The following is a 25,368-nucleotide window of genomic DNA, read 5'->3' as shown; positions in this document are numbered from 1 at the left end:
GGTAGAGAGGAACAATGTGAACTCAGCAAAGGGAGCATGAAAACGGATTTTCTCTTGTTACTTGTAGAAAGCTTTTAGATTTATCATTGAAAATTGCGAATTTGGAACCATATCCATTTTGACTTACCTCTTAATTGTATTTTAAAACAGTGGTTCTCAAAAAAGTGTGGTTCCGGGACCAACATCATCAGCATCGTGGGAACTTGTTAGAAACACAAATCCTTGGGCCTCACCACTGAACTAATGACTTAGAACAGGGGTGGGACTGGGGGAATTCTGTGTTTTAACAAGTCCTCCAGGTGATTCTGACGCATGCTAGTTTGAGAATCACTTTTTTAAACCAATGTTTAAGTCCAATCTAATCTACTTAACTATTAACAGTCTACCTGGCTATCTACCTGTGCTAGTGTAGTATGTAACAGCCCACAGCACATATGCTCAATTCCAAGCCTATCTGCTCTCCTCAATCTGTATATTCCTCCTGCAATTTATCATGGTATGAAAGGCCCAGTGATACACATATTTGGTCATTTTCAAATAGTGCCTGCCGGCATAGTGGCTCACACCAGTCATCCCAGCACTTTGGTAGGGTGAGGCGAGATAACCACTTGAGCTCAGGAGTTTGAGACCAGCCCGGACAACATGGTGAAACCCCATTTCTACAAAAAAAAAAAAAAAAAAAAAATAGCCAGCGGTAGTGGCGTGCTACTCGGGAGGCTGAGGTGGGAGGATCCCCTGACCCCTGGGAGGTGGAGACTGCAGTGAGCCATGACTGCACCACTGCAGTCCAGTCTGGGCGACAGAGAGACCCTGTCTGAAAAAAAAGTGTCCTTCACAGAAGCTTCCTCAGGGTATTAGCATGAGCATGTGAAACTACAGTATGTTTATCAAACACATAAAATAAGCAGTTATACATAACGTCAGAATAACACAAGGAGGCCAATTGTCAAAATGAAAGGCTAGTTTTGCATGCTGTGCTTTGAGGAGAGAAGGAAGAGGGAGAAGAGTCACCTCTGAATGCCTAGTTGTTACTGTTTCCTCCTGAATTTTCGCGTTATTACACTTTTGATAGCAGAATCCTGCATTTTGGTGCAGAGGTGGCAAAATAACGCGGGGGGTGGTGGTGCGCAGAAGCTGACAGGGTTGGAATGTGCAGCGTTTTTACGACGGACTGGCTTTACTCATTTCCTGCCTCACTTCTCTCCTATCTGTATAGGTTTTTCTTTTCGTCCTCCTCTACCAGTACGCTCCCGCCTGCCGCGCTCCGCCCCTGTGTGGCGCACGATCGGAGTCAGTGATTAAGCCGGCTCCAAGACGAAGCGGCCGCCGAGCCCGGGAAGCAAGCGCGCTCTCCGCCCCGCCTGGAGGGAGGGCCCAACCACAGCACAGCCGCGCTCACTCGGCACCCGGACGTGACCGAGTTCTCACAGAGGGCCGGCCTCTTCCGCCACAACTGCGGCCCGCGGTCCCGCCCCGTCCAGTGAATGGTCGGCCGGCCTCAGGTCAAAAAGGCGTTTAGGTGCCTGCGACGGAGCCTCCGGAAAAAGGCGAGCACGTCGCAGGCAATGAGGTGATAGAAACGCAAAGCAGCGACCAATGACTAGCTGGGGTGGGCTGGGCCGGCCGACGAATCACGAGGCCTCGCACCCGGATATGGTTGCTGGGCTCGGAAATCTAGCTCGGGAAAAGTGTGAGGGGCTCTTCACGTGGGGAAGGGACAGCAGGCGCGGAGGAGGGGGCGAGCGTGTGTGAGATTCAGTGGCCCGTGCCTGCGTTTGTCGTGTAAGGGTCATTCCTGGGATTTGGAGTGGGGGAACAAATGAATGTGGCTGTTTTTCCGTGGAAAGAATTCCCACTGCAGTGTCCCGGAGCCTGCGTGTGGTGGGCAAGCTCCTCAGATGGTACCTCACAGGGAGTAGGGGGATCTTGAAAACGCAACTCCGGCAGTAGGAACATGAACCTCTTACCTAAAAGTTCCAAGGAGTTTGGCTCCGTTGACTATTGGGAGAAGTTCTTCCAGCAGCGAGGAAAGAAAGCTTTCGAGTGGTATGGAACCTACCTGGAACTGTGCGGGGTGCTACACAAATATATCAAGCCCAGGGAAAAGGTGAGGAGCGCAGCCTGGCAGCCCTTCGTACGTGCTCCGGAAGGTGGGAACTGGTAACAGGAATCTTGCACTTGGTGGACAGTGACAGGCGGGAGGATCCTAGTTGGACGCATATTTCAGCATTTCCTGCATTGTTCCTGCTAAAAGACAAACTAAAATACTCTTTCAGGCCGGGCGCGGAGGCTCACACCTGTAATCCCAACACTGGGAGACCGAGGTGGGAGGATCGCTTGAGCCCAGGAGTTAAAGACCAGCCTGGGGAACATGAGACCTCGTCTCTACAAAAAATGAAAAAAATAGCCGGGCGTGGTGGCGCGCATCTGTATTTCCAGCTACTCGGGAGGCTTAGGCGGGAGGATCGCTTGAGCCCAGGAGGTCGAGGCTGCAGTGAGCCATGATCACGCCACTGCACTCCAGCCTGGGTGACAGAGTGAGACCCTGTCTCAAAAAAAAAAAAAAAAAATTTTTTTTTAAAGGTTTTCAGATAATAGACCTCCCACCCCAGCTCATTCTTGGATTAATAACCCTACTTGAAGGGTGACTTCCCATCTTGAAAGTATGTTCTTCTGTCACTGTGCATTCCTGTGCAACCTGCAGCAGGTGTGACTTTGTGTGTGAATTTGTTTTTCAAATAGTTGTTGAGTGCGCCCCAAATTTCAGGCACTGTGCTCAGTCCTTAAGCTATAAGAGCATTAAGACATAAACCCTGCACATGTTCCAGAAGTGAAACGTGATAAGTTCAATAATGGGTTTGGTATAGGTGAGATTGTACTGGAGGTAGGGAAGGAGGAAAGGTAGAAAACTAACATTTGTGGGGAAGCTTTATGTGCCAAGCCTTACGTTGAGTGCTGTGTATGTGCATGTGCAATCTTTGAATTCTCATCGTAAACTCAGGTGAGTGGCCATGCATACATTTTACAGATGAGGAAACAGGCCCCGAGAGCCACTTTTTTTTTTTGCCCAAGATCATGCCCAAGTGGTCATGTGGGGATTTAAACTCAGGCCTGTCTGGCTCCAGAGCATATGCACATCTCTTTGTACCATGCTTTTCCAAAGATGGCAATATCAGAATTTCTAAGTTAGAATGGGAGATTGCTCCCTGGAGAGGGAGACAACAATCTGAATTTTAAGTTTGGCTTCAGAAGATAGCCGAATATCATGAGATGGAATCTGTGATGGAAGTAAGATTCGAATCCTCACAAAGTGTACTATATTGTCTAATGGAGCCAAAGGCATGAGTAGATTGAGGATATAGGGTTATTCCTGGCCTAGGATTTCAACTGTAACTCTATATTTGGATTCTCTGACTTCCTATTAATTCCTAATAAGTGCATGTTTTAGAGAAAACAATTATGATTAATTTGTTCGTGCAACACAAAGCCCATTCTTATATAACCTGTATTGTAGCTGAATGTGGTTTTCACTAGCAAGTATATGTGGTGTTTCAAGATAGAGTCTAGAATCAACTCTACAATGTTGCTCTTTCTCTGGCAGTAGCATCTCCACCTTCTGAAAATGCGACTCAGCCAAGGTGAGACTTGATTCCTTGAAGTACCTGAAGTACAGTCCTTTGCTTTGATTACCTCGCTCTTGTCTGTGAATTTTTTCTCCAGGTGCTGGTGATTGGGTGTGGCAACTCAGAACTGAGTGAGCAACTGTATGATGTGGGCTATCGGGATATAGTGAACATCGACATCAGTGAGGTTGTCATCAAGCAAATGAAGGAATGTAATGCCACCCGACGGCCCCAGATGAGCTTCTTGAAGATGGACATGACGCAGATGGAGTTTCCTGATGCCTCGTTCCAGGTGGTGTTGGACAAGGGCACCCTGGATGCTGTCCTGACAGATGAGGAAGAGAAGACCTTGCAACAGGTGGACAGGATGCTGGCTGAGGTTGGCCGTGTCCTGCAGGTGGGCGGTCGCTATCTCTGCATCTCCCTGGCTCAGGCTCACATCCTGAAGAAAGCAGTGGGCCACTTCTCCCGGGAGGGGTGGATGGTGAGGGTGCACCAAGTGGCCAACAGCCAGGACCAGGTGTTGGAAGCAGAGCCTCAGTTCTCCTTGCCGGTCTTTGCCTTCATCATGACCAAGTTCAGGCCAGTCCCTGGCTCTGCCCTTCAGATTTTTGAGCTGTGTGCTCAGGAGCAGGGCAAGCCTGTGCGGCTGGAGAGTGCCGAGCAGCTGGCCGAGGCGGTGCGGGAGCGGCAGCAGTATGCCTGGCTGTGCAGCCAGCTGCGCCGCAAGGCCAGGCTGGGGAGTGTGTCTCTGGACTTGTGCGATGGGGACATGGGGGAGCCACGCTACACCCTCCACGTGGTGGACAGCCCCACTGTGAAACCATCGCGGGACAATCATTTTGCGATTTTCATCAGTGAGTTGGGATTGCTCCCTCTCTTCCCTGGAGGGGCTGGCTTACAGGGGCTGGGGCTTGGGCTGGGGCTTGGGCTGGGGCTGGGGCTGAGGCTGGGCTGGGGCTTTGGTGGGATTCTGGACTGTTTTTATCTTGCAGGGGTTTGTACTTCCAGAGGATTAGACTACCCAAGGCATGATGAAAGGAGAGTAATAGCTCTCTAGCAACCTACTTCGAGTTGAGACCTGTTCCTTTTCATCTGCCATTGCAAAGGCTTGATGAAGTGTGAGAATGGGGTTAGTAGGGAAGAGAGAGAATAGAGATAAATTTAGGAGGTCACATATGACATAGAGATGCTAGTTACTTTGTAGCATGGATTAATGGAAGTAATGCTGGACTAGCAAGTCTAAGACATAGGTTCTAGTCCCAGCTGTAGCCTGTGAGCTGCAGGACCTGGGGAAGTTGCTGTGCTTCTCTGCAAAATTTAGAGAGGCAGCATAGGGTAGCAGCTAAAAAAGTGAACTCTGGAACCAGACTGTTTGGGTTTCAGTTTTGGCTCAGTCATTTCCTGATGGTGTGACATTAGACAGGTTACTTTTCTTTCTCTGTCTCGATGGGATTGTAACTCTGGTGTAGTTGTGAGAGGTATAAAAGCTCTTAGAAATGGTACCTGGCCTTGGAAGTGCCGTGTAAATGTTAGCCATTATTACTAAAAGCAGTAAGTTATATCAGATTTATCTTAATAAGGATAAAAAAGATAGTAGGAGGAAATGCTTTCAAAAGTAGAACATTGTAGACAAATGCAAAGTGTTTATGGTCTTGGTGTTATGGTAATTTGTTTCCTGGTGACTGAGCCAGTTTTTCAAGTATTCTATAATTCTATCTGTCTGTGTGTGGAAATAAATAGTGCAGTGAATACAAGCGTGGGTAGAGTCTGGGGCTAGACTGCCTGGGTTTGAGTCCCAGCTTCACCATTTACTTACCATGTGAAGTTGGGCAAATAGTGTAACTTCTGTTTCTCAGTTTCCTCATATGTAAAAATGGGAATAATACTACTACTTGCATCTTGAACTGTTGGAGGATTCCATTAATATATATTTGTCAACAGCTTGGAGTCACGCCTGGCATGGCTTATTTGTGTTGGCATTATTGCTGTTTTTCTTGTGGTAGGTGCCTGCCTCCTTCCCCTACAGACATGCCCACACTTCTTCTCCACCCTTGGTCCTGCCTCATGTCTGATGGGCAGCTTTGCCCTAGGTGTTGTGAACTAGAGAATTGTTAGCTCCTCAGTGGGTCACAGGTGGGGAAGATGCTGGTCTTGGACAGGGACTGGCTCTCTGCCATTTGGGCCATATTGGTTGTGGGCTTGAACACTTTCCAGGACTCCCTGTAACCAAGTTCTTTTTTCTAGTCCCTCAGGGCCGGGAGACCGAGTGGCTCTTTGGCATGGATGAGGGCCGGAAACAGCTGGCGGCCAGTGCTGGCTTCAGGAGGTTGATTACAGTGGCCCTTCACCGAGGTCAGCAGTATGAAAGCATGGACCACATCCAAGCTGAGTTGTCGGCTAGAGTCATGGAGCTGGCCCCAGCTGGGATGCCCACCCAGCAGCAGGTAACAAAGCTTTCGTATGGCTTTCATGGGTCTCTGAAGTCATGTTAGCAGCCAGGGAGGCAGAGGGAACCTTGGCAGGAGCTAGGACTAGAGTCTGTGACTCTCATCTAATCCTGGAGGGGTATCAGCAGCTCAGGGTTAAATGGCAGGGAAACACTGTTCTTTGCCCCAGGCAATGAGAGGAAAGTGAGCACAGTAGTGTCTGTGTCTGGGGGAGCCTCTCAGACTCCATAGACATGGCAGGCCGGAAATGCTCTACACATGGCGGGCTCCAGTTCTTCCTAATTTTAGTTGCTCTGACTGTGGGTTTCTCCTTCCACACTGGACTTTCTTGGTCATTTTGCTTCTTAGAACTATCATTATCTGAGGGTATAAATGGGAGAGGACCAAAACAGCTCAGCACAGTTATCCAGGTATTCGCATTGCTGGTCAGGTGTTTTACTGGGAAGGAAACCGAAGGTTTTTGCCTAAGTGATGATACGGTATTATCAGTTAACACCAACTGTCTTGTGCTATCCTGGTCACCATGGGTAACGAACAAGTGATTTTACTGCAAGAACTTCATGATGAGGAGTTGATCCTTTTTTTCTCTTTTTTGAGATAGGGTCTTGCTCTGTTGCCCAGGCTGGACTGGAGTTCAGTGGCGTGATCATGGCTCACTGCAGCCTCAGCCTCAACCTCCTGGGTTCAAACCATCCTCCCACCTCAGCCTCTGGTAGTAGCTGGGACTATAGGTGCAAGCCACCATACCTGGCTAGTTTTTTTTTACATTTTTTTGTAGAGACAGGGTCTCCCTATGTTGCCCAAGCTTTGATCCTTCTTGATAGGTGGGAAAGCAAAGGTATCTAAAGGCTTGGTGCAAATAGTAACAGATCTGAAAAAAAAGAATCCAGGCTCTTGGGTTCCTGGCCTGTGGTTTTGCCCACTAGGCTGACTCGTGTTTACAGATGAATGTATGTTTGATTCTTCCTGGCCAACTTTGGGGTTGGTGACCCCTATTTCAAGGAAGCCCAGATCCTCTGGGAAGCTTCATTTGTGACCTCTCACCAGTGCCTGAGTCTGCAGGGTCAGGAGATACTGGTGATTATTAAATAGTCTTACAGGTCTTTAAAAAAAGAAATAAAGATAGGAGGAAGGAGTGGGAAAGTTTAGGGGGAAAGTATATTTTTCTCCTAAGGTTCAGAAAAATGGGGGAAAAATAGATGAGAATAATTAGGGGAAAGGAAAATTTCTCTAGATTTGGAGTGGTTGTTTCTCCCATGGATTTTGTTATCTTTATTCTTGTGTAGATTCCTTCTCATAATCACAGCACCTTCCTGAGGGTTCCCTCTAGCTTTTGTTATCCTGGACTATTGAGAGTTCTTTTAGGGGTTACTGATGAGAAAAACCCCTAAAAGAACTTGGGGAGAATCAGCTGCATCTCACTAGTTGTTTGGGAGATCTTTATGTGTTCAGTTGATTTTCAAAAGATGAATTAAACCTTTGAGATTGGTTCAAAGGCCCCAGAAAAGTACTTTAATAGAACGGCAAATCTGTGGAGTAGTTGTTGTCTAGAACCGTGGTATGGGGATATATACACACAAAAGGGAAGGGGTTATAATTTCTCTTGTTTCCTAAATGAGCTGCTGTTTTGACCACATCTCTGGTTGTACCTTCAGGTGCCCTTTCTGTCTGTGGGTGGGGACATTGGGGTCCGGACTGTTCAGCACCAAGACTGCAGCCCCTTGAGCGGTGACTATGTCATCGAGGACGTGCAAGGGGATGACAAGCGATACTTCCGTCGACTGATCTTCCTTAGCAACAGGAACGTGGTGCAGTCCGAAGCCAGGTTGCTGAAGGATGTGTCTCACAAAGGTGAGGTGTCATAGGCACGGTGATGGGACCCAAGTGGCCGTGGCATGGACTAGATTTCCTGGGAGCTTGGCCGAGATGTAGGACGGACCTGGGTGTCTGTGGGTTCTTAACCATCTGGACTCTTAGGGTGTGAGTAGCGATAAGCAGAGTATATTCTGTTCTTGAGCAGAGCCTGGCTCTGAAGTGATAATGGGCATGGGTAGTGAAACCAAATATATGAGATAATCACATTAATGTCTTCAGTTTAAAGGCATCTGTTTTGCAGGTGCTCCATGTACATCTGTGTATTGTTTCAATAGGCCTCTGTGAGGTGAGCCAGAACCATGGAAGTTTCAGGTGTGCCCTGCCCTCCATGGTGTGACTCACCTGTTTGAGAGGGTTTTGGATTGGCGGGTGACTTAGAAGCCATCTAGTATAGCACTGTTCAGTAAAACTGCCTGTGATGAAGGAGATGTTTAGTCCCTGAGTTTCTAATGTGGTCGTGACTAGCCATATGTAGTGCTGAGCGTTTGGAATGTGGCTAGTGTAATGAGGAACTGAATTTTAATTTTCTTTAATTCTAATTAATTTACATTTATATTTCAACAGCCACAGGGGGCTAGTGGCTAGTATTGGACAGTGTAGATCTAAACCATCTCTTCTAGGATCCCTTTAAGTGGTCTCCCAGCTGTCACTCAGCAACTCGCCCTGATGGGGAATCAATAGTTTGTTATACGTGTGTTAGTTTGTATTTTAAAAGTGATTCTTGCTCATTGAAATCACTTCAAAAGTCAAATATAGACAGTGAAAAGTGAATGCCCCTCACCTCTCCGTCTCCAGTGCGTCTTCCCTGTCCAAGGCGCAGAGATTCAAGGATGGAAGCTGAAATGGCTCTCCTGATTCCCAGTTGTTCCCTTTGCCTAACTGGCCTGCCCTCATAGCAAGGCCATCTGGGAGGAGGGTGGAGACAGAGAATTGAGACGCTTGAGGTCATAGACTGGCTCTGAGCCTACAATCAAGTTACCCAGCGAAATGGTATTTTTCTTTAGGGGTTTTCCCTGGCCAAGAGCACCCAAGATTGTTGAGTTTCTGCCCTATTGTTTGGTCACTCTGGCTGCAGGTTGGTCCAGTTTCATCTCACTAAAATCTCAGTAAAATTGCTTAGAAGAACATTTTGCCCCTTTCAGTTTGGGTTTCAGGTTTTTTCACCATTGCCATGTTCCTTGACTTCTTGGTAGCACTTTGTTCTCATGGAAAGAACGTTCTCCTTCATGGTGTATTGGTGAGCAAGAAGGAGAGCATATTAAAAAGTTATTTAATATATCTGAAAAGCACCCCGACTCCACTCATCCGCACCTTTTACTGCTGGGGAATGCAGCTGATCCCTATGAAGACACAGCCATCTGTTTAGTATGATACTCTGGAGCAGTGAAGGGAGTGGTGAGAGGGAAAGTGGAGTGGCTTTTTAGGATTTATTTCCTTTTTTGAATACTTGTGGTTTCCTTCTTCAGCAGAGGTTGGTAGTGCTACCTGTGTGGCATAGCAGAAAGATGATAGGTGATGGAGACAGGCAGTCCGAGGATCAACTCCTATCTCTACCATCTGCTGATTCCCTATTTACTTAACACTTCAGTGGCTCAGTGTGTTCATGTGCCAAGAATTGGAATGATAAGGTTGTTAGAAGAGCTAAAAAAATAAAAGTTACGGTATAGTAATTGGCACATAGGGGGTGAATAGTAACTTTACCTTTCTTTAAAAGACTTTATGAGTAATCTTTTCTCTTGTAAGTGACCTTATATTTCTTAGAGGGGAGGTACCAGGGCCCCTCAGTTGAATTTTTCCAGGTTTTTGAGTGTGCATTTGCCATTTCGTTTTCCAGCTTCCTTGTGTCCATTGTATATGTTAAATGTTTAACGACTATCTCTTTGTGGGGTGGGGTGGGGGGGGCACATCCTGATTTATAGTGTTTATCAGTTCTCTAGTATAAATACCACCACTGTATTTGTTTGTTTTACGTTGCTTATAAAGGAATATCTGAGACTGGGTAATTTATAAAGAAAAGAAGTTTATTTTGGCTTATGGTTCTGCAGACTGTACAAGAAGCATGGTACCAACTTCTGCTTCTGGTGAGGCTTCAGGAAGCTTACAATTATCACAGAAGGTGAAGGGAGAGCAGGTACATCACATAGCAAGAGAGGGAGCAAGAGAGATGCCAGGCTTTTTTCAACAACAGCTGTAGAGTGAGGACTCACACAATACCATGGGGAAGGCACCCAGCCATTCATGAGGGATCTGCCCCCGTGACCAGCATGGTGGCTCCGACATTGGGGGTCACATTTCAACATGAGATTTGTAGGGGACAAACATCCAAATGATTTCACTACGGCCAGTTTCAAGCTATCAACATGATGTCAACCAGTTTGCAAAATTTTAACGATTGGGTCTTTTGAGTGTTCAAGCCATCCGGAGCACATTGCTGCCGGTAACCCTTGCTTCCTGAGGACTAGTGTACTGAGCATAGGACTTCATATCTCTTGTTTAGCCGAGAAGAAGCGGAAAAAGGACAGGAAGAAGCAGCGGCCTGCTGATGCGGAGGACCTCCCTGCAGCCCCGGGGCAGTCCATTGATAAGAGTTACCTGTGTTGTGAACACCACAAAGCCATGATCGCTGGCCTTGCCCTGCTGAGAAACCCAGAGCTACTCCTAGGTGAGAGAGATGCCACTGCCTTCCACAGAAGGGAGCATAAAGATTACAGACCTAAACAATTGGTGTCACTTGCGTTGTAGTTGAAGAACAGCGATTACAAACTGCCAATGTATCTTTCTTCATCTCAACCATGTTATAAGTTAATGACCATTCTAATTAACTGTTGCCTCAAACTCAACCTGTTATATTGAAATTGTATTGAAATATGTTAGAGTCTAAGTGGTATTTTTTCTGTTCATTTCTTTTTAAAATTAAGGTATATCATGTATTCAATGAGATATGTAAAAATACACAGATTTTAATTGTTCAGTTTTTCTGTAATGCATTATTTGAACAAAAGATGCAATTCTATCTTGAATTTCTACTTTCTGAAAAGATTCATATTATAGTTAATGCAGTCATAGCCTTATTGCTAATAGCAGGTTTGGATCTGACTGCATTAGTAAAAATGTTCATGTTTCTGTCTGTGATTGTAACCGTTTTCACCTGAAGTCCCTGAATGTGCCTTCTTGGAATACCCTATACTTTGTCCTATCTTAGTGTTGATGTATGTCACTAGAATCTTAGTTCTTAGATTTAATTCTCAGGGTCTGTCTCCTTCGGGTGACTTTTGTTGTCTTCCTTGGATCCCCCTGTGGTGGCCGTGCTCTGTGCTTAGGAGTAGGAGTTGGGCCTTTGTTTTCCTGTGATTTGTGGAACTTGAATGGCTTACCCTTACTTGGTGAGGGTGTCTGAGAAGACAGTGTGGCCTTTTGAGTCAAGGGCAAGGGGCATTGTACCCTGCTGCCTTGTAATCATGAGCAAGATTGCTTGGCCACTCTTCTTCCCTTTCCTAGAGAGGGTCTAATAATTCTTATAGTGAGGAAGTCTTTTTTTTTGAGACAGGGATTCACTCTTGCCCAGGCTGGAGTGCAGTGGTATGATCGCAGCTTACTACAGCCTTGACCTTCTCAGGCTCCCACCTCAGCTTACCGTGTAGCTGGTACCACAGGTGTGTGTCACCATGCCCAGTTAATTTTTCTACTTTCTGTAGACAGGATTTCGCCATGTTGCCCAGGCTGGTCTCGAACTCCTGAGCTCAAGGAATCTGCCCACCTCGGCCTCCCAAAGTGCTGGGATTACAGGTGTGAGCCACTGCCCCTGGCCACTTTGAGATCTTTAAGAGACAATAATAATAACACACTAGTTCATCTTCTGGATCTAGTCATCATGAATCCAGGATTGAGTTATCAGATGTCAAACTGACTCCTAGATTTCTGAAATGAGACAGGGAGACCTCTAAATCTTGTATCCCCTGAGTGGAGACAGTGAGCTGACTTTCCCTTTTGCCTTCCCTGAGGCTGGTACAGAATTTTGCAGTGGACAGGTGGCAATGTGATGCTCTATTCTTTTCTTACAGAGATCCCACTGGCATTGTTGGTGGTAGGCCTGGGCGGGGGCAGCCTCCCCCTCTTTGTCCACGATCATTTTCCAAAGTCCTGCATCGATGCTGTGGAGATCGACCCCTCCATGTTGGAAGTGGCCACCCAGTGGTTTGGCTTCTCCCAGAGTGACCGAATGAAGGTCCACATTGCAGATGGCCTGGACTATATCACCAGCCGGGCAGGAGAAGGAGAAGGTACTGCTCTTGGAGCATTTGAAGGGGTGTTGAGGGATGATTGATCCGACATTGTCAGGCCCGCAAGGGCCTCTACGGTTTGTCTCTAAGAGAGTGGCATGAGTATCGTTCCAGTCTTCAGCCTGTTCATTTGTTGATATACTTATGCACTAGAGTACCAGCTATATGCTTAGCACTGTGTTAGGTGTGAATGTATAGCAATAAGTAAAACAGGCCATTCCTGCCCTTATGGTGCTAACAGACCAGTGGGCTTTTTTCTGACCTGTAACCTCGTCATTTCCTCACCTGTAACCTCGTCATTTCCTCACCATCTTAAGAAACCTGAAGTCTAACTGGGCAAAGAAACAGAGAAGAAAGGGTGGAATGTGTGTTGGAAGGTGTTTCTTGTAAATATTTCAACGGGAGGTAAAGCCAGAAATAGAGCAAAACAGTATTCATGTAAGATCAGTGGTATACAACCTCAGGGTCCGACATTTGGTAATGTATGGAGACAATTTTTCGTTGTCACAAATCGGGGTGGGGGATGTTGCTACTGACATCTAACCGGTAGAGGTCTAGGATGCTAGTAGACATCTTACAATGTTCAGGACGGGCACTGATGACAGAATTATCTGGCCCAGAATTTCCACGGTGCTGAGGTGGAGAAACCTTGATGCAGATGCTATTCTGTGGGAATTTTGATAGGCCTTCTGCAACTAGAATTAAGGTTCCATTTGCTCTAGTAATTTGCATCCCAGATTTAGGACAAAAACCATAAGCATAATAATTTTCTGCAAAATACTAGGGACAGTAACTCTGCTTATTATACAGATAGGCTCTGGTGAGTTTAGTACTTTCTGGAGCTCGAGTCCTTCGGGGAGAAGGCAGTTAGGTTGGTTCAGTTCTGTTCAGGACTGCCGGTCTGCTCATTCCATAACAGATACTCTGGTCTCACTAGATTAGAATATTTTCCAGTAAGGGTGTGGCAAACTAGGATGCCTGGGAAAAGTATTGAACAGACGCTATCTTAATTTTAATTGCAAACTGAATTGAATTGTAACAGTTTCATAGGTTCCCTCTCTGAGGCTAGGGTTAGTTTAGGTGCCAAAGCTCAGATAGCTAATATGGTGAAGTATTTACAACAGTGCCATGCACATGGTAAGTACTTAATCCACGATGTTACTGCTGTTGTTATCTATAGATTAGTTTTCAATGGCTCTGCCCATCTTCTGTAACACCAAAATGTTTCAGATTACTGGAGGGCTCAAGGCTGCAAATGCAGGCTATTGTTTTCCTTGGACTTTGATGAGCCAACATGTTCTCTTTGTAAGAAACCAAAATCAGATCTGTGCTATGAACAATGATAAGCATGCAGCAGTCCTAATTAAATACTTATTAATTATTGAATAATTATGACCACAGTCTCAAAATTTTCTAAAAACCTGTCAGTGGCATTGCAGACCTACCCCTTATAAAAACAATTTAACATTATAGTAAGGAGCAGATCCAATTCTTCATCAGTTCTTTCTCACCCATTTAGCAAAATCATTTCTTTCTTGAGTCAGCTGTTGTGCGTGGAGCTGCAAAGATAACACTAACTGAAATTTCAGAACATTTTCTCCTATGAGGCAAAATGTGCTGTTTTCAGAGTTAAAAGTTACCATTTGCTGGGTCAGCCCTTAAAGGCTTGGTCAGCTGCTTTGTCTAGATCAGTGGTTCTCAACTCTGACTGTATTTAGAATTACCTGGAAAGCTCAAGAAAAATACCAGAGGCTTCCCATCTCTCCTCCCATCTGCCCCCTACCACCCCAGGATATTTTATTCTGTTGGTTGGAGTGTAGTCCACATTAGAAGCTTCCCAAGGTGATTGTAATGTTCTGCCACAGTCAAAAGCCACTGGTGTTGATAGATTCTTAACCAAGAAATATTCATGCTAAACTGGACCCCATTAATGTTTTTGCCTTTGGAAGGTGCTTTTAAATGTGGAAGAAAGTTCCATCTTTACTATGAGACGCTCTGAACCCTGATGACAAGGACTCCCCTGGGCCACCATGTCAGTGCCCTTACAGGCAAACCACATCCTCTGTGTCATCCTTCTAACTTAGTCACCGTGCCCACCACTGGTAAAGAGGAGGTATAGTGTAGGAATGTAAATGGTATTATTTTATCCAGCAAAGACAAGGACTTGTTTCCTTCTTTTTCCCAGCACGGCCTTGCTACGATGTCATAATGTTTGATGTTGACAGTAAGGACCCAACACTGGGAATGAGTTGTCCACCCCCAGCATTTGTGGAGGAATCTTTTCTACAGAAGGTTAAAAGCATCTTGACTCCTGAAGGTATGGAGAACAAAAGGTTGGAGAGGGAGGAGGGAAGGGACTATTAAAAAAAATTATCTTTTTAATGAAAAATGCGCAGAAGTGCGAGCTTGATCAGTTTTTCCAAATTTAATATGCCCATTTACTAGCAGTAGACACAGAAAATTTCCAGCTTGCCAGAAAGTCGTATCTCTTATCCCCTTTCAGTAACTTGTCCTTGCAAGAGTAATCACTATCTTAACATCTGTCCGCCCAGCTTAATTTTGCCTGTTCTTGTTCTTTACATAAATGGAATCATATGGAATGTTGAAATGTTCTCTTTTTTTTTTTTTTGAGACAGGTTTTGCTTTGTTTCCCAGGCTGGAGTTCAGTGGCATGATCATGGCTCACTGTAGCCTCAAACTCCTGGTCTCAAGGAATCCTCCCACCTCAGTCACCTGAGTAGCTGGGACTACAGGTGGATGCCACCATGCCTGGCTCATTTTTTTATTTTTATTTTTTGTAGAGACAGGATCTCACTATGTTGCCCAGGCTGGTCTCAAACTCCTACCCTCAAGTGATCCTCCTACCTTGGCCTCCCAAAGTGCTGGGATTACAGGCATGAGCCACAGAACTTGGCTGAATGTACTCTTTAAGTGTCCATTTTCTTTCACTCAACATGATGTTTGTGAGACTCATTCACAGTGTTGTGTTTACATGGCTTATTTTTATTGCTGTGTTGTATCATGAAACTTAACACAATTCGCTTATTCATTCTACTGTTCGTATTTGGTTTGTTTCCTGTGTGGGTCTATTATAAGTAGTGCTGCCATTAACATTCTAGTATATGCCTTTTGATGAATTATGTTTTCAGATCTCTTGGGTATATACACAGGATTGTAATTGCTGGATCACAGGTTATGGGTATGTTTGGCTTTTGTAGATGCTACCACACAGTTTTGCAAAGTGGTTGTAGCAGTTCACACTCCCACCAGTATGGTGATGCTAGCTACTACATGATGCTTCCTCCACGTGCTCTACTAGGCAGTGTGTTATTTAATCTTCATAGCAGTCCATTTTTGGATGAGGAAGCTGAGGTTGAAGATTTGCCAAGGTGACGCAAGGTAACAGTTGGGGCTCGAACCCAGTGCCTTGCCACCTCAAAACTGGAGCCTTTAATCCCTGTGTTAACAACTCTCTCGGTGTTTTTGATTTGGTGTAAGGCACTGTGGTAACTGGCTTGATTTGGAATCTTGATTGTCAGAAGTCAAGATAACCTTGGCCCTCTCACTGGTTAATAAATACTCTATGGTGTGTATGTCAAGAATATAATATCCCTGTGGAGTTGGTAAATTTTTCTTTCGTAGGGAATCACTTTCTGTTGATCGATTGAGACAAAGTCTCATTCTGTCACCCAGGCTGGATTTTGGCTCACTGCAACCTCTGCCTCCTGGGTTCAAGAGATTCTCCTGCCTCAGCCCCCCTAGCAGCTCCTGCCTCAGCCTCCCTAGCAGCTGGGATTACAGGTGTCCACCACCATGCCCAGCTAATTTTTATATTTTTAGTAGAGCCAGGGTTTCACCATTTTGGCCAGGCTGGTCTCAAACTCCTGACTTCAAGTGATCTGTCTGCCTCGGCCACCCACAGTGATGGGATCATAGACATGAGCCACCATGCCCGGCTGGGAATCACTTCTTTCTCAAAGCAATTCTTGGGGAAACTGAGGCGTGGAGAATGGTAAAATAACATGTGAGCAGCACAGAAGAGCAAGAAATAAGGCTGAAGTTTGTTTATGGCTCACATGCTCCCCATGCTTTTCTCCATCTACCTTTCTATGCTGTGTATTCTCTGCAAACTCACCACCACCATAAGTGTGTTTTAGTCCACTAGTCTCCCTGGGACAGGAATTGGTATTTTCCTCAAAGCCGATCTTTGTCTCTGATATGTCTCCTGATGTGAGGTCATTCTGACTTTTCTTCCTACCCTATAGGTGTTTTTATTCTCAACCTCGTGTGCCGAGACTTGGGGCTAAAGGACTCAGTGCTGGCTGGGCTCAAGGCAGTGTTCCCCCTCCTATATGTCCGGCGAATTGAGGGTGAAGTGAACGAGATCCTGTTCTGTCAGCTGCACCCTGAGCAAAAACTTGCCACACCAGAGCTCCTAGAAACAGCCCAGGCTTTGGAGCAGACCCTGAGGAAGCCTGGGAGGGGTTGGGATGACACATATGTCTTGTCAGATATGCTCAAGATGGTAAAGATTGTGTGATTGCTTAGGCCAAGCAGCCCTCTTGCCTAGACTGACCTTGGACTCCCAGCCTGCCACAGACTGAAGAAATACAACGCACAGTTACTTTTTAAGCTTCGTATTTTTCTTGGTTTCACACTCAGCTACATGTGACCTCCAGCTTGGTGAGGTTGCCTGAAGATTAGGGAAAATAAAAATGTCCTTCCCGTCTTGTCCTCTTCAGTACCACTTGGGTTGGTTTGTCTTTGCTTCCTACACCATGTCCTTGAGTAGAATTCCCTGCTGAAGCCCCTGGCACACACTGCATGCCTTAACAAGTATGTGCAAGCCCCTCAGGACTCAAGACAGCCAAATTTTATTGCGTCTCTACTTATACTGGTTTGCTTTTGATTTATTCCTCTATTAGTTCTATAGGAGTGATCTCAAGTGAGACAGCAGAGCAAGATGCCAAAAGACTATAAACAGAGTAAGGTTTCTATAGATGTGAGACAGATTTGAGAGAGCATTTACTCTGTCTCCCTGTAGATGAAACTGCTGCTGAAATGGTTCCAATTTTTAGGAATCTGCTAACCCACTTGATTATTTGACAGCTTTCCTTGATGACCCAAACCTTGTAGCCTAAGCCATTTGTTTTTTGCTCAGTGGAGGGAGTGTATGGGCCTGGCCCCCTGGCTTTGCATGTCAGAGACCTGGCAGACCAAAGTCTCTAGTGTTTGTTTACTTACATTCGTTGAGTGACAGCTATGTGCCAGACTCTGCGTAAAGAGTGGTGGCAGAAGTGAAGATGTTTAAGAACGACCAAAAACATTAGTAATGAAAGTTAATGTGTTCTGGCATTCTTCTAAGTGGTTTACATGCAGTGTCTCATTTAATCTGAGATAAAGGATAGTTAAGCCCAAACTATATCTAAACCCAAATCTCACTTGGCTGGAAACATCAATCTTAATCATTTATTGAGAACCATTAAACCAATGATTCCAAGACTGGCTTGAATTTTGTCTTTCCTAATTATACCAAGGTTGACTTAATGAGCAGTGCCATGGAAAATAGGCATTGTCATCATTCACCACCTGGCTCATCTTTCCACAGGCCCTTTAAAAATGGACCCTGACCTTTCAGGTGAAGCATACAGATGCTCTTCAGCCTACGATGGGGTTATACCCTGATAAATCCATCATAAGTAGAAAATGCATTTAATACCCTGATAACCCATTGTAAACTTGAAAAATTGTAAGTCAGAGACTGTCTGTATTTCAGTTAGGTTGTCATCCTTAGAAAATAGTGTCAGTCCATTAAGGAGAGGAGGGAGTGCAGAGAAGCGTTTTTAGATCTTATCCATTAGAAATACTTGGTTCCCTTTCTTTAGGAGGGGATCTTCCCCTGGAACCCTGTAATGGGAAGATTATCCCTCATGTCAGGTCTATGTACCCCGGAGGACCTTTTGGCAAGTCCTTTCTTTTTTCTTCTTTTTTTTTTTGGAGATAAGGTCTCTCTGTCACCCAGGCTGGAGCGCATTGGCGCCATCACGGCTCACTGCAGCCTTGAGCTTTTGGGCTCAGATGATCCTCCCAACTCTCAGCCTCCCAGGTAGCTGGGACTACAGTATGTACCACCATACCTGGCTCATTTTTTGTAGAGACATCCATCTGCCTTGGCCTCCCAAAGTGTTGAGATTACAGGTGTGAGCCACTGCGCCTGGCCACTCTTTTTTTTTTTTTTTTTATCTCTGAGCTTGTGCAGTGTCAGGATGGGTTATAGAGAGCCAGGGTCTGAGTCAGAGGAGCTCGTCTGCCTGTCCTTGGTCAGATCACCCTCATGCTGTGCAGAGTTTGGAGCAGCACATTTGAGTGGCATGGCCAAGCTCTAGGCATTATCAGAACGATAAGGTCTCAATTACATCTTAGGGGGAATGGTCCACAGAGGCACGGATTTACATGTCGCTTCCCACATTTGGAGGTGGGAAGAGGCACTCATGGGTGGTGATTATCAAGACTTAAGTATAAAAGAAGAACGAAATTGGTTATGTGCTGAAGGCTGGAGAAAGACCAGGGGACAGAGGTGAGGCAGTTTTCGGCTTAATTTCCTACAAAGGAAATTTGTACCAACGGAGACCAGTATGTTCACCAGAACACTTGGTGGCTGCAGCCTGCTTACTCAAACCCTAGTCTGACTCCCCTCTGGAGCTTGCTGGATTGTGAGGAAAGTTGTGTATATACAGACAGCCATTGGCCTGAATCCCATCTTTTCCACTGCAGAGCTTTTCACTTTTGCTTTAATGACAAGCAAATGGTTCCTTATGGGAATTTTGCCTAACTTTAGGGGTGCGCGCTCTAGAGGAGGGGAGAGGGTTAGAAGCTTCAATGCCTACCAGACCAAGCAAGTAACAAAGATCTGGAGCGAGTGAGCCAGGTGTAAAACAAAAAGGCTAGGATGAGACCTGTGGCAAACCAGAGAATAAATATCCCCTCTAAAGGCAGCGGCTGTCCCAGCTGAGCTGTCTTGCAGGAGCACTGTCTTAGCATAGCTAGGTCTTTAAGAGAAGCCAGAAATCTCGTGTGTGTGTGTGTGTGTGTGTGTGTGTGTGTGTGTGTGTGTGTGTTGTTAAAATGTTGGCCAATCAGTATACATTTTCAAGTTATAATCTATTTTGCATAGAGACAGATTATAGGGGAGATAGCCTACAGAATTCCTGAGAATCTGGCATGCACCCAGCTTCTGAGTAGAAAACAAGGAGCAAGCTGATAGCAATGAGTTACAAAAGTCTGGAAAAGTCTTATCTATGACCTCAATTTTCTTTAATGGCTACAGCTGAGTGGGGATGGTCCCATCATCCTTGGGAGAGTGTACAATTTAGCTTCCCAGGACTATCAGAGAACTGAATGAGAATAAATCACGTGACAGTTTGCGCCCTCGCCTGCCCCCATCCTAAACAAGTTCTGTGACAATGTAAAATTGGTAAGTCTGCCTATTGCCCTTCTCTGCCTTTTTGCCCTTGTCCCCCACCAATTTTTCAGTGTATGCCTCCAGTCTTCTGTCATGGCTGCCTGCTAACTGGGCCTCTTCTCTTAAGTCTGTCTTCTTATGGATTGGGTAGACCAGTAGTTATTCTTTTTTTTTGAGACAGGTTCTCACTCTGTTGTCCAGACTGGAGTGAAGTGGCGTGATTTTGGCTCACTGCCACCTCTGCCTCCCAGGCTCAAGCAGTCCTCTTGCCTCAGCCTCCTGAATAGTTGGGACTATAGGCGCACACCACCATGCCCAGCTCATTTTTGTGTTTTTGGTAGAGACAGGGTTTCACCATGTTGTCCAGGCTGCTCTCGAACTCCTGGGCTCAAGCAATCTGCCTGCCTTGGCCTCCCAAAGTGCTAGGATTACAGATACGAGCCACGGTGCCTGGCAGAACCAGCAGTTATTCTCAGCTGCACGTTGGAGTCATCAGATACGGTAAGCAGAATAATGTTCTCCCAAAGATGTCCATGTCCTAATCCTTGCAACCTATGAATGTTACATTACACTACACAACAAAGGGAAATTAATGTAGCAGATGGATTTGGTGTTGCTAATGAGCTGTCTTCAAAATAGGGAGATTATTTTGAGTAATTAGATACAGACACTGGGTGGACTCCACATAATCTCAAGGGTCTTAAAATGTGGAAGAAAGAGGCAGAAGAGTTAGTGTCAGAGTGAAGCAATGTGAGGAAGACTCACCAGTCATTGCTGGCTTTGAAGACCATAGGCCACTAGCTAAGGAACGTGGGCAGCCTCCAGAAGCTGGAGAAGGTAAGAAAACTAGAGCTTCCCTAGAGCTTCCAGCAGGGAATGCAACTCTATCAATACCTTGAGTGTAGCTCAGTGAGACCCATTTTGGACTTCTGATATGGAACTATAAGATAAGAATTTGTGTTGTTTTAAGCCCCAAAATTTGTAGTAACTTTACAGCAGCCATAGAAATTGAATATATCTGGGAAGCTTTAAAAAAAATGCCTAGGCCTGGCCCCACCCCCACAGACTCTGATTTAATTGGTCTGGGGTGCAGCCTGTGCATCAGAATTTTAAAAAAGCTTTCCAGGTGATGGATGCTGTTTTGCAGCCAAAATTGAGGACCCCTGGAGTAGAGGTTCTGTGGATGGATATGTTACAAGGTAAGGAGGAAGGAATTGCTAGTCGCATTAATGACTGCTGGCTTAGCTCTGAAATGTAAATATCAGCAGTCACTTGGTAATTGGAACATACTCCCCTCCCACCTTCACATTAGCCCACACCTTAGCTCTTTGCCCTTTGAGTGGATAGCAGTAGTGTGAGGAGTCAGCTTGTTGCATTGGACGATTTCCTCCATGGGGCACAGCAGCCTCACTGCCTGCTATAATTGGGCCCTGAGTGTACCTCCTAAGGACTGCTTAATAAAGCTCAAAGTCTAGTAAACCATAAGTCATGCAGTTTCCCTCTTGTGGCTTGTCTTGCCATTTGGTTCCTGCAGATTTGTTAACAGCTAAATGGTCGATAATAAAAACCATTAAGTTGGATTTTTCTTTTTTATATACCCAATTGGCATTTTTTTGGAGAGGTTGTTCTGTGCCAGACACTGTGCTTGTGTTGATAAAAAGAGGAAAGACAGCTTCTGCTCACCAACTAGCTGGGGAGCACAAATTACACAGCACGTGGTTGAGTTCAGCAACCACCTGTGCATAAAGTGTAAGGGCAGCATACAAGATGGTCAGATGTTTGCTAAGAGTCTTCTTAGATCCTCTCGCTAGGCAGACAAAAAAATCCAGCCTCAATAAAAACTGCCCCCTTAAAGTGACTGAAGGCTGGACTCATGGTTTTGTTTTTCTAGCCCATGTCTCACTTGGTTCCTGTGCTTCCCACTAGATGGCACTAGAAATCACATTTAAGTGCTTGGGTGGCTGTAAAAAATTCTCTTGGGAACCTGGCACTTCCAGGGGCTCTTTCACCTGAGCCATATTTCCTGTGTCTTTCTCTGGTCAATGAAGACAGACTTCTACTTTACCTGTTGTTCTCTTGCTTCACCTAGTACCCTGTGCCCTCTGCTCTTCCACCATCACCTGTTTTCCTGCCCATGCACATGGAGACAGCACCATTTTCTCCAATGGTGGAAGCCTGTATAAGGCAGAGATCCTTTTACCCCTACATGCCTGATTTTAGAAGTAATGGCAGGAAATACAGCAATGGAATAATGCTAGTAAGACATGAAGCTAGTGGCATATAAGAAGAAAAAAAATGTAACAACATGCATCTAGGCCTGAGCTGGCATGTCTTCAAGTTTTCTGCCAAGATGTAAGTCATTTTTATCATAGTAGTAAATTGGTAGATAAATGTTAGTAGAAGTAAAATTTGATTGAAATAATGGATTTTTTTATGCAAACCTATCTGTAGTGGGTTGAATAGTGGCTCTAAAAAGACATATCCAAGTCTTAAACCCCAGAACCTATGAATGTGAGCTTATTTGGAAAAAGGGCCTTTGCAGATGTAATTAAGAATCTCAAGCTGAGATTATGTTGGATTGGAGTGGACCTTAAATCCAATGATAAGGACTTAGAATGGAAGGGGAAATGAGACAAGGGAGACAGGGGAGAAGGACATATGAAGACAGAGGCAGATTGGCGAGACATCCCCACAAGCCAAAGAACAGCAACGATTACTAGCAGCTACCAGAAGCTAGGAAAGAGGCAAGGAATGATTCTCCCTCAGAGCCTCCAGAGGGACCCACCTCCTGACACTTTGCAGACTTCTGGCCTTTACATTTGTGAGAGAATAAATGTCAGTGGTCTTAAGCCATCAAGTTTGTGGTAATTTGTTTCAGCAGCCTTGGGGAATGAATATATAGCCTAAAAGGGCTTTGTTTGTGCCACCCCACAGAACCAGAGAACCATTAATGCTAGTCTCATTAATGACTGCTGGCTTAGCTGTGAAATGCAAACATCAGCAGTCACTTGGTAATTGGAATATATTCCCCTCCTACCTTCACACTAGCCCACACCTTAGCCCCCTTGCCCTTTGAGTGGATGGCAGTAGTGTGAGGAGTTTGGCCTCCCAAAGTGCATGGGCTCTGGGCCACATGTTACCCCAGATGTGTTTAGCCTTCACCAGACATTTTAAATAAAATCTATCGATTAGAAAATCATTTTATACAAAAATCTATAAAATTTCTGGATTCTTTTGAGATTTTAGAAGCTCCTGTGATGACAGGCCCATGTTCATACTTGGCTGGAACTGGCAAGCATCTTTGCCTTGTGGATGGGTGGTGTTTGCCACAGTCCCCACTGCTCTCATCTGTGTTTTTCCTGCATTTATGTTACATGCCTGGTCCTGCAGGCATTTGAGTTTGTAGCTCCTACATATTTAGCAGGACAGGTAGGCTGGGAGACACAGTCCCTTCTTTAGAACAAGGGGAAAAGAGTCCCTGGTTTTGTAGTCAGTAGTTCTGGGCGTTTTTTGTTATATAGCAGCACAGCTTAGAAGGTGGTTTCAAAATCCGGTTGCACAACAAAACCATCTGGGGTCCATTTCCTATATACTGATTCTGGACCATATCCCAGACCTACTGTGTCAGAATCTTAGGGGGGTGTGTGTGTGGGGGGGGGGGGGGGGGGGGGGGGTGATGGAGTAGGACAGAGGTAGAGCCAAGGAATCTGCATTTTTAAAACTCTCAAGCAATTCTGATAATAAACAGGCCTAGAAATAGCTGCCATAGGATATTATCTTTTAGCACTGAAAAGGGAGGCAGTTTGGGTTTTCTATTTCACTGGAGATCTTTGAGGCATGTTGTTTTAAAAAAAAGTCAAGATGGCAGAAGTGGAGCAGAAAAAGCAGTGAAGCAGAAGAAGCAGACCTTGTGCAAGTTCACCTCCTGTGGCGTGCACCCCGACCCGCTGCTGGACTTGTCGTGAGAGCAGTGAATGAAGCTGCACTGTGGCCTGTGGCAGAAGCAGCACTCGCTGCTGAAGCGCCTGCACAAGGGCAAGAAGTGGGCACTGCCTATGCAGAAGCCAGAGGTGGTGAACGCACATCTGCAGGACATGATCATCCTGCCCGAGATGGGAGACAAGACGGTGGGTAGCATGGTGGGCGTCTACAATGGCAAGGCATTCAACCAAGTGGAGGGCAAGCCCGAGAGGATTGGCCATTACCTCGATCACCTACAAGCTCGTGAAGCACTGCCCGGCCAGGCATCAGAGCCACCCACTCTTCCTGCTTCACCACCCTCAAGGATTCTGCTCAGCCAATAAAGGCACACACGTTTCTTAAATAAATAAATAAATAACAAAATGTCTTTTCTCATGGAAATGTGAATGATTGCAATATTTTGTGGAGCTAAGGGTTTGAATTAATCAGGTTTGTTCTATTTAGGAAACCAAGAAGCTTGGTTTCTATCTACAAACCAAGAGTGGCAAAACAAGATTGGTTCTTCAATAAAGGCATAAAACAAACACCTAATCAATATAGTGATATCTTTCATTTATCTAGGCAAGATGGTACAATACTCTGCACGGCCCCTTCAGCACATCAACAAGTCCTATAGCCCATCTTCTCTGTTTATTTTCATAAAAGCTGGAAATAATTATTTCAGAGTTGTAGATTAAATCTCAGCTGAACCAGTACTATGCCTACAAGATGGTACAGTACTCTGCAGGGCCCCTTCAGCAGGTCAACAAGTCCTATAGCCCACCTAGGTTCTGTTGAGGTTTAATCTATAACTCTGAAAAAAGCTGGAAATAATGATTTCCAGCTTTTATTCTCAAAAATAAGGCTTGGATCTCTACCAGTCTTCTGAGGATGCTAATAGACTACCCAGGAAGGAAGAAGGAAATTGTGAGGGTATTTAAAGAAGTTGTTAGGGGAAATGAAGTTGCTGCTATTTTGGTTAAGGAAGGTTACAATACATTTAATACTACAAAGCGTTGCATACAGATTCAACTCATAAGGACTTTATTAAATGATTCTTTTATTCAATAAACATTTGTTGGAGGGCCTACTATGTATCAGGCACTTTTCTATTGCACTAGGAGTACTGTAATGAATAAAAGTAATAAAAGTCCTTGTTCATAAGCCTTATACTTAATGAAGAAAAATGAAAGGATATCTTCATTAATGTGTGGCAGGTGCTTTTCATAGGAAGTATGACTGTTTTGTAGACTATATTAATTTATTAATTTTTAAGGCTCCCAGATTAGCATGTCCTGTAGAGAAACAAGGCTGAGCCCCCATTGAATGCTATTAATTTGCAGAAGCCTATAGGTGCAATTTTCAAGTTAAATTTCAGGGGTACCGCCGACTGAATGTTTGCATACCTAGCGCTCTCCTTACCAGAAGAGCTATTTTCTCATGGCTACCACAGCATCTACTTCCCTATAGGAGAATAAATATGCCCCAGGCCATTTGAAAAACGGACCACAGAAAAATTTCCTACAAAGGGCCCTCTGGATGGGCTAGACCACTCAACCCATTTTCTAGTTATCACGTGGCAGATCTAGGACTTACCCCCAACCCAAGGCTGGTAATGTGACTCTTAAACATTTTGCCTCCCCTGGAATAGCACAGTTATGGTAAGGAAGGCTGGCCAATGAGTTACAAGTATAGACTGGGTTGATTCAGGTCATTCA

General features: G+C 45.1%; 1 protein-coding gene and 1 pseudogene across 3 annotated transcripts; both read left to right on the top strand.

The window, feature by feature from the left end:
• Positions 1-1,387: 1,387 nt before the first annotated feature.
• Positions 1,388-17,733, top strand: METTL13 (methyltransferase 13, eEF1A N-terminus and K55). 3 transcript variants are annotated; one of them, XM_032160982.2, is made up of 8 exons: positions 1,388-2,107; positions 3,721-4,480; positions 5,871-6,070; positions 7,729-7,924; positions 10,446-10,610; positions 12,010-12,228; positions 14,414-14,545; positions 16,494-17,733. In XM_032160982.2, exons 1-8 carry the CDS (start codon positions 1,955-1,957, stop codon positions 16,766-16,768), a joined length of 2,100 nt encoding a protein of 699 aa, XP_032016873.1. In that variant the 5' UTR covers positions 1,388-1,954; the 3' UTR covers positions 16,769-17,733. The 3 variants fall into 3 exon arrangements, with proteins under 3 accessions (XP_032016873.1, XP_058298969.1, XP_032016874.1); XM_058442986.1 differs by having other exon boundaries at positions 1,424-2,107; positions 3,721-4,020; positions 5,879-6,070; XM_032160983.2 differs by having other exon boundaries at positions 1,961-2,707.
• Positions 17,734-23,371: 5,638 nt separating this feature from the next.
• LOC116473237 (small ribosomal subunit protein uS19-like) lies at positions 23,372-24,135 on the top strand (annotated as a pseudogene).
• The last annotated feature ends 1,233 nt before the right edge of the window (positions 24,136-25,368 follow it).

The sequence above is a fragment of the Hylobates moloch genome, unplaced genomic scaffold (genome assembly GCF_009828535.3).
Source record: "Hylobates moloch isolate HMO894 unplaced genomic scaffold, HMol_V3 SCAFFOLD_8, whole genome shotgun sequence".
Lineage (NCBI taxonomy): Eukaryota > Metazoa > Chordata > Mammalia > Primates > Hylobatidae > Hylobates > Hylobates moloch.
This window is presented reverse-complemented; position numbering and strand designations above follow the sequence as displayed.

Excerpts from the sequence above, each read along its gene's own strand:
- METTL13 (XM_032160982.2), top strand. The coding sequence starts at position 1,955 with ATGAACCTCTTACCTAAAAGTTCCAAGGAGTTTGGCTCCGTTGACTAT. Across the intron at positions 4,481-5,870 it reads TCATTTTGCGATTTTCATCA|TCCCTCAGGGCCGGGAGACC; the intron begins GTGAGTTGGGAT and ends TCTTTTTTCTAG. Across the intron at positions 14,546-16,493 it reads AAGCATCTTGACTCCTGAAG|GTGTTTTTATTCTCAACCTC; the intron begins GTATGGAGAACA and ends CCTACCCTATAG.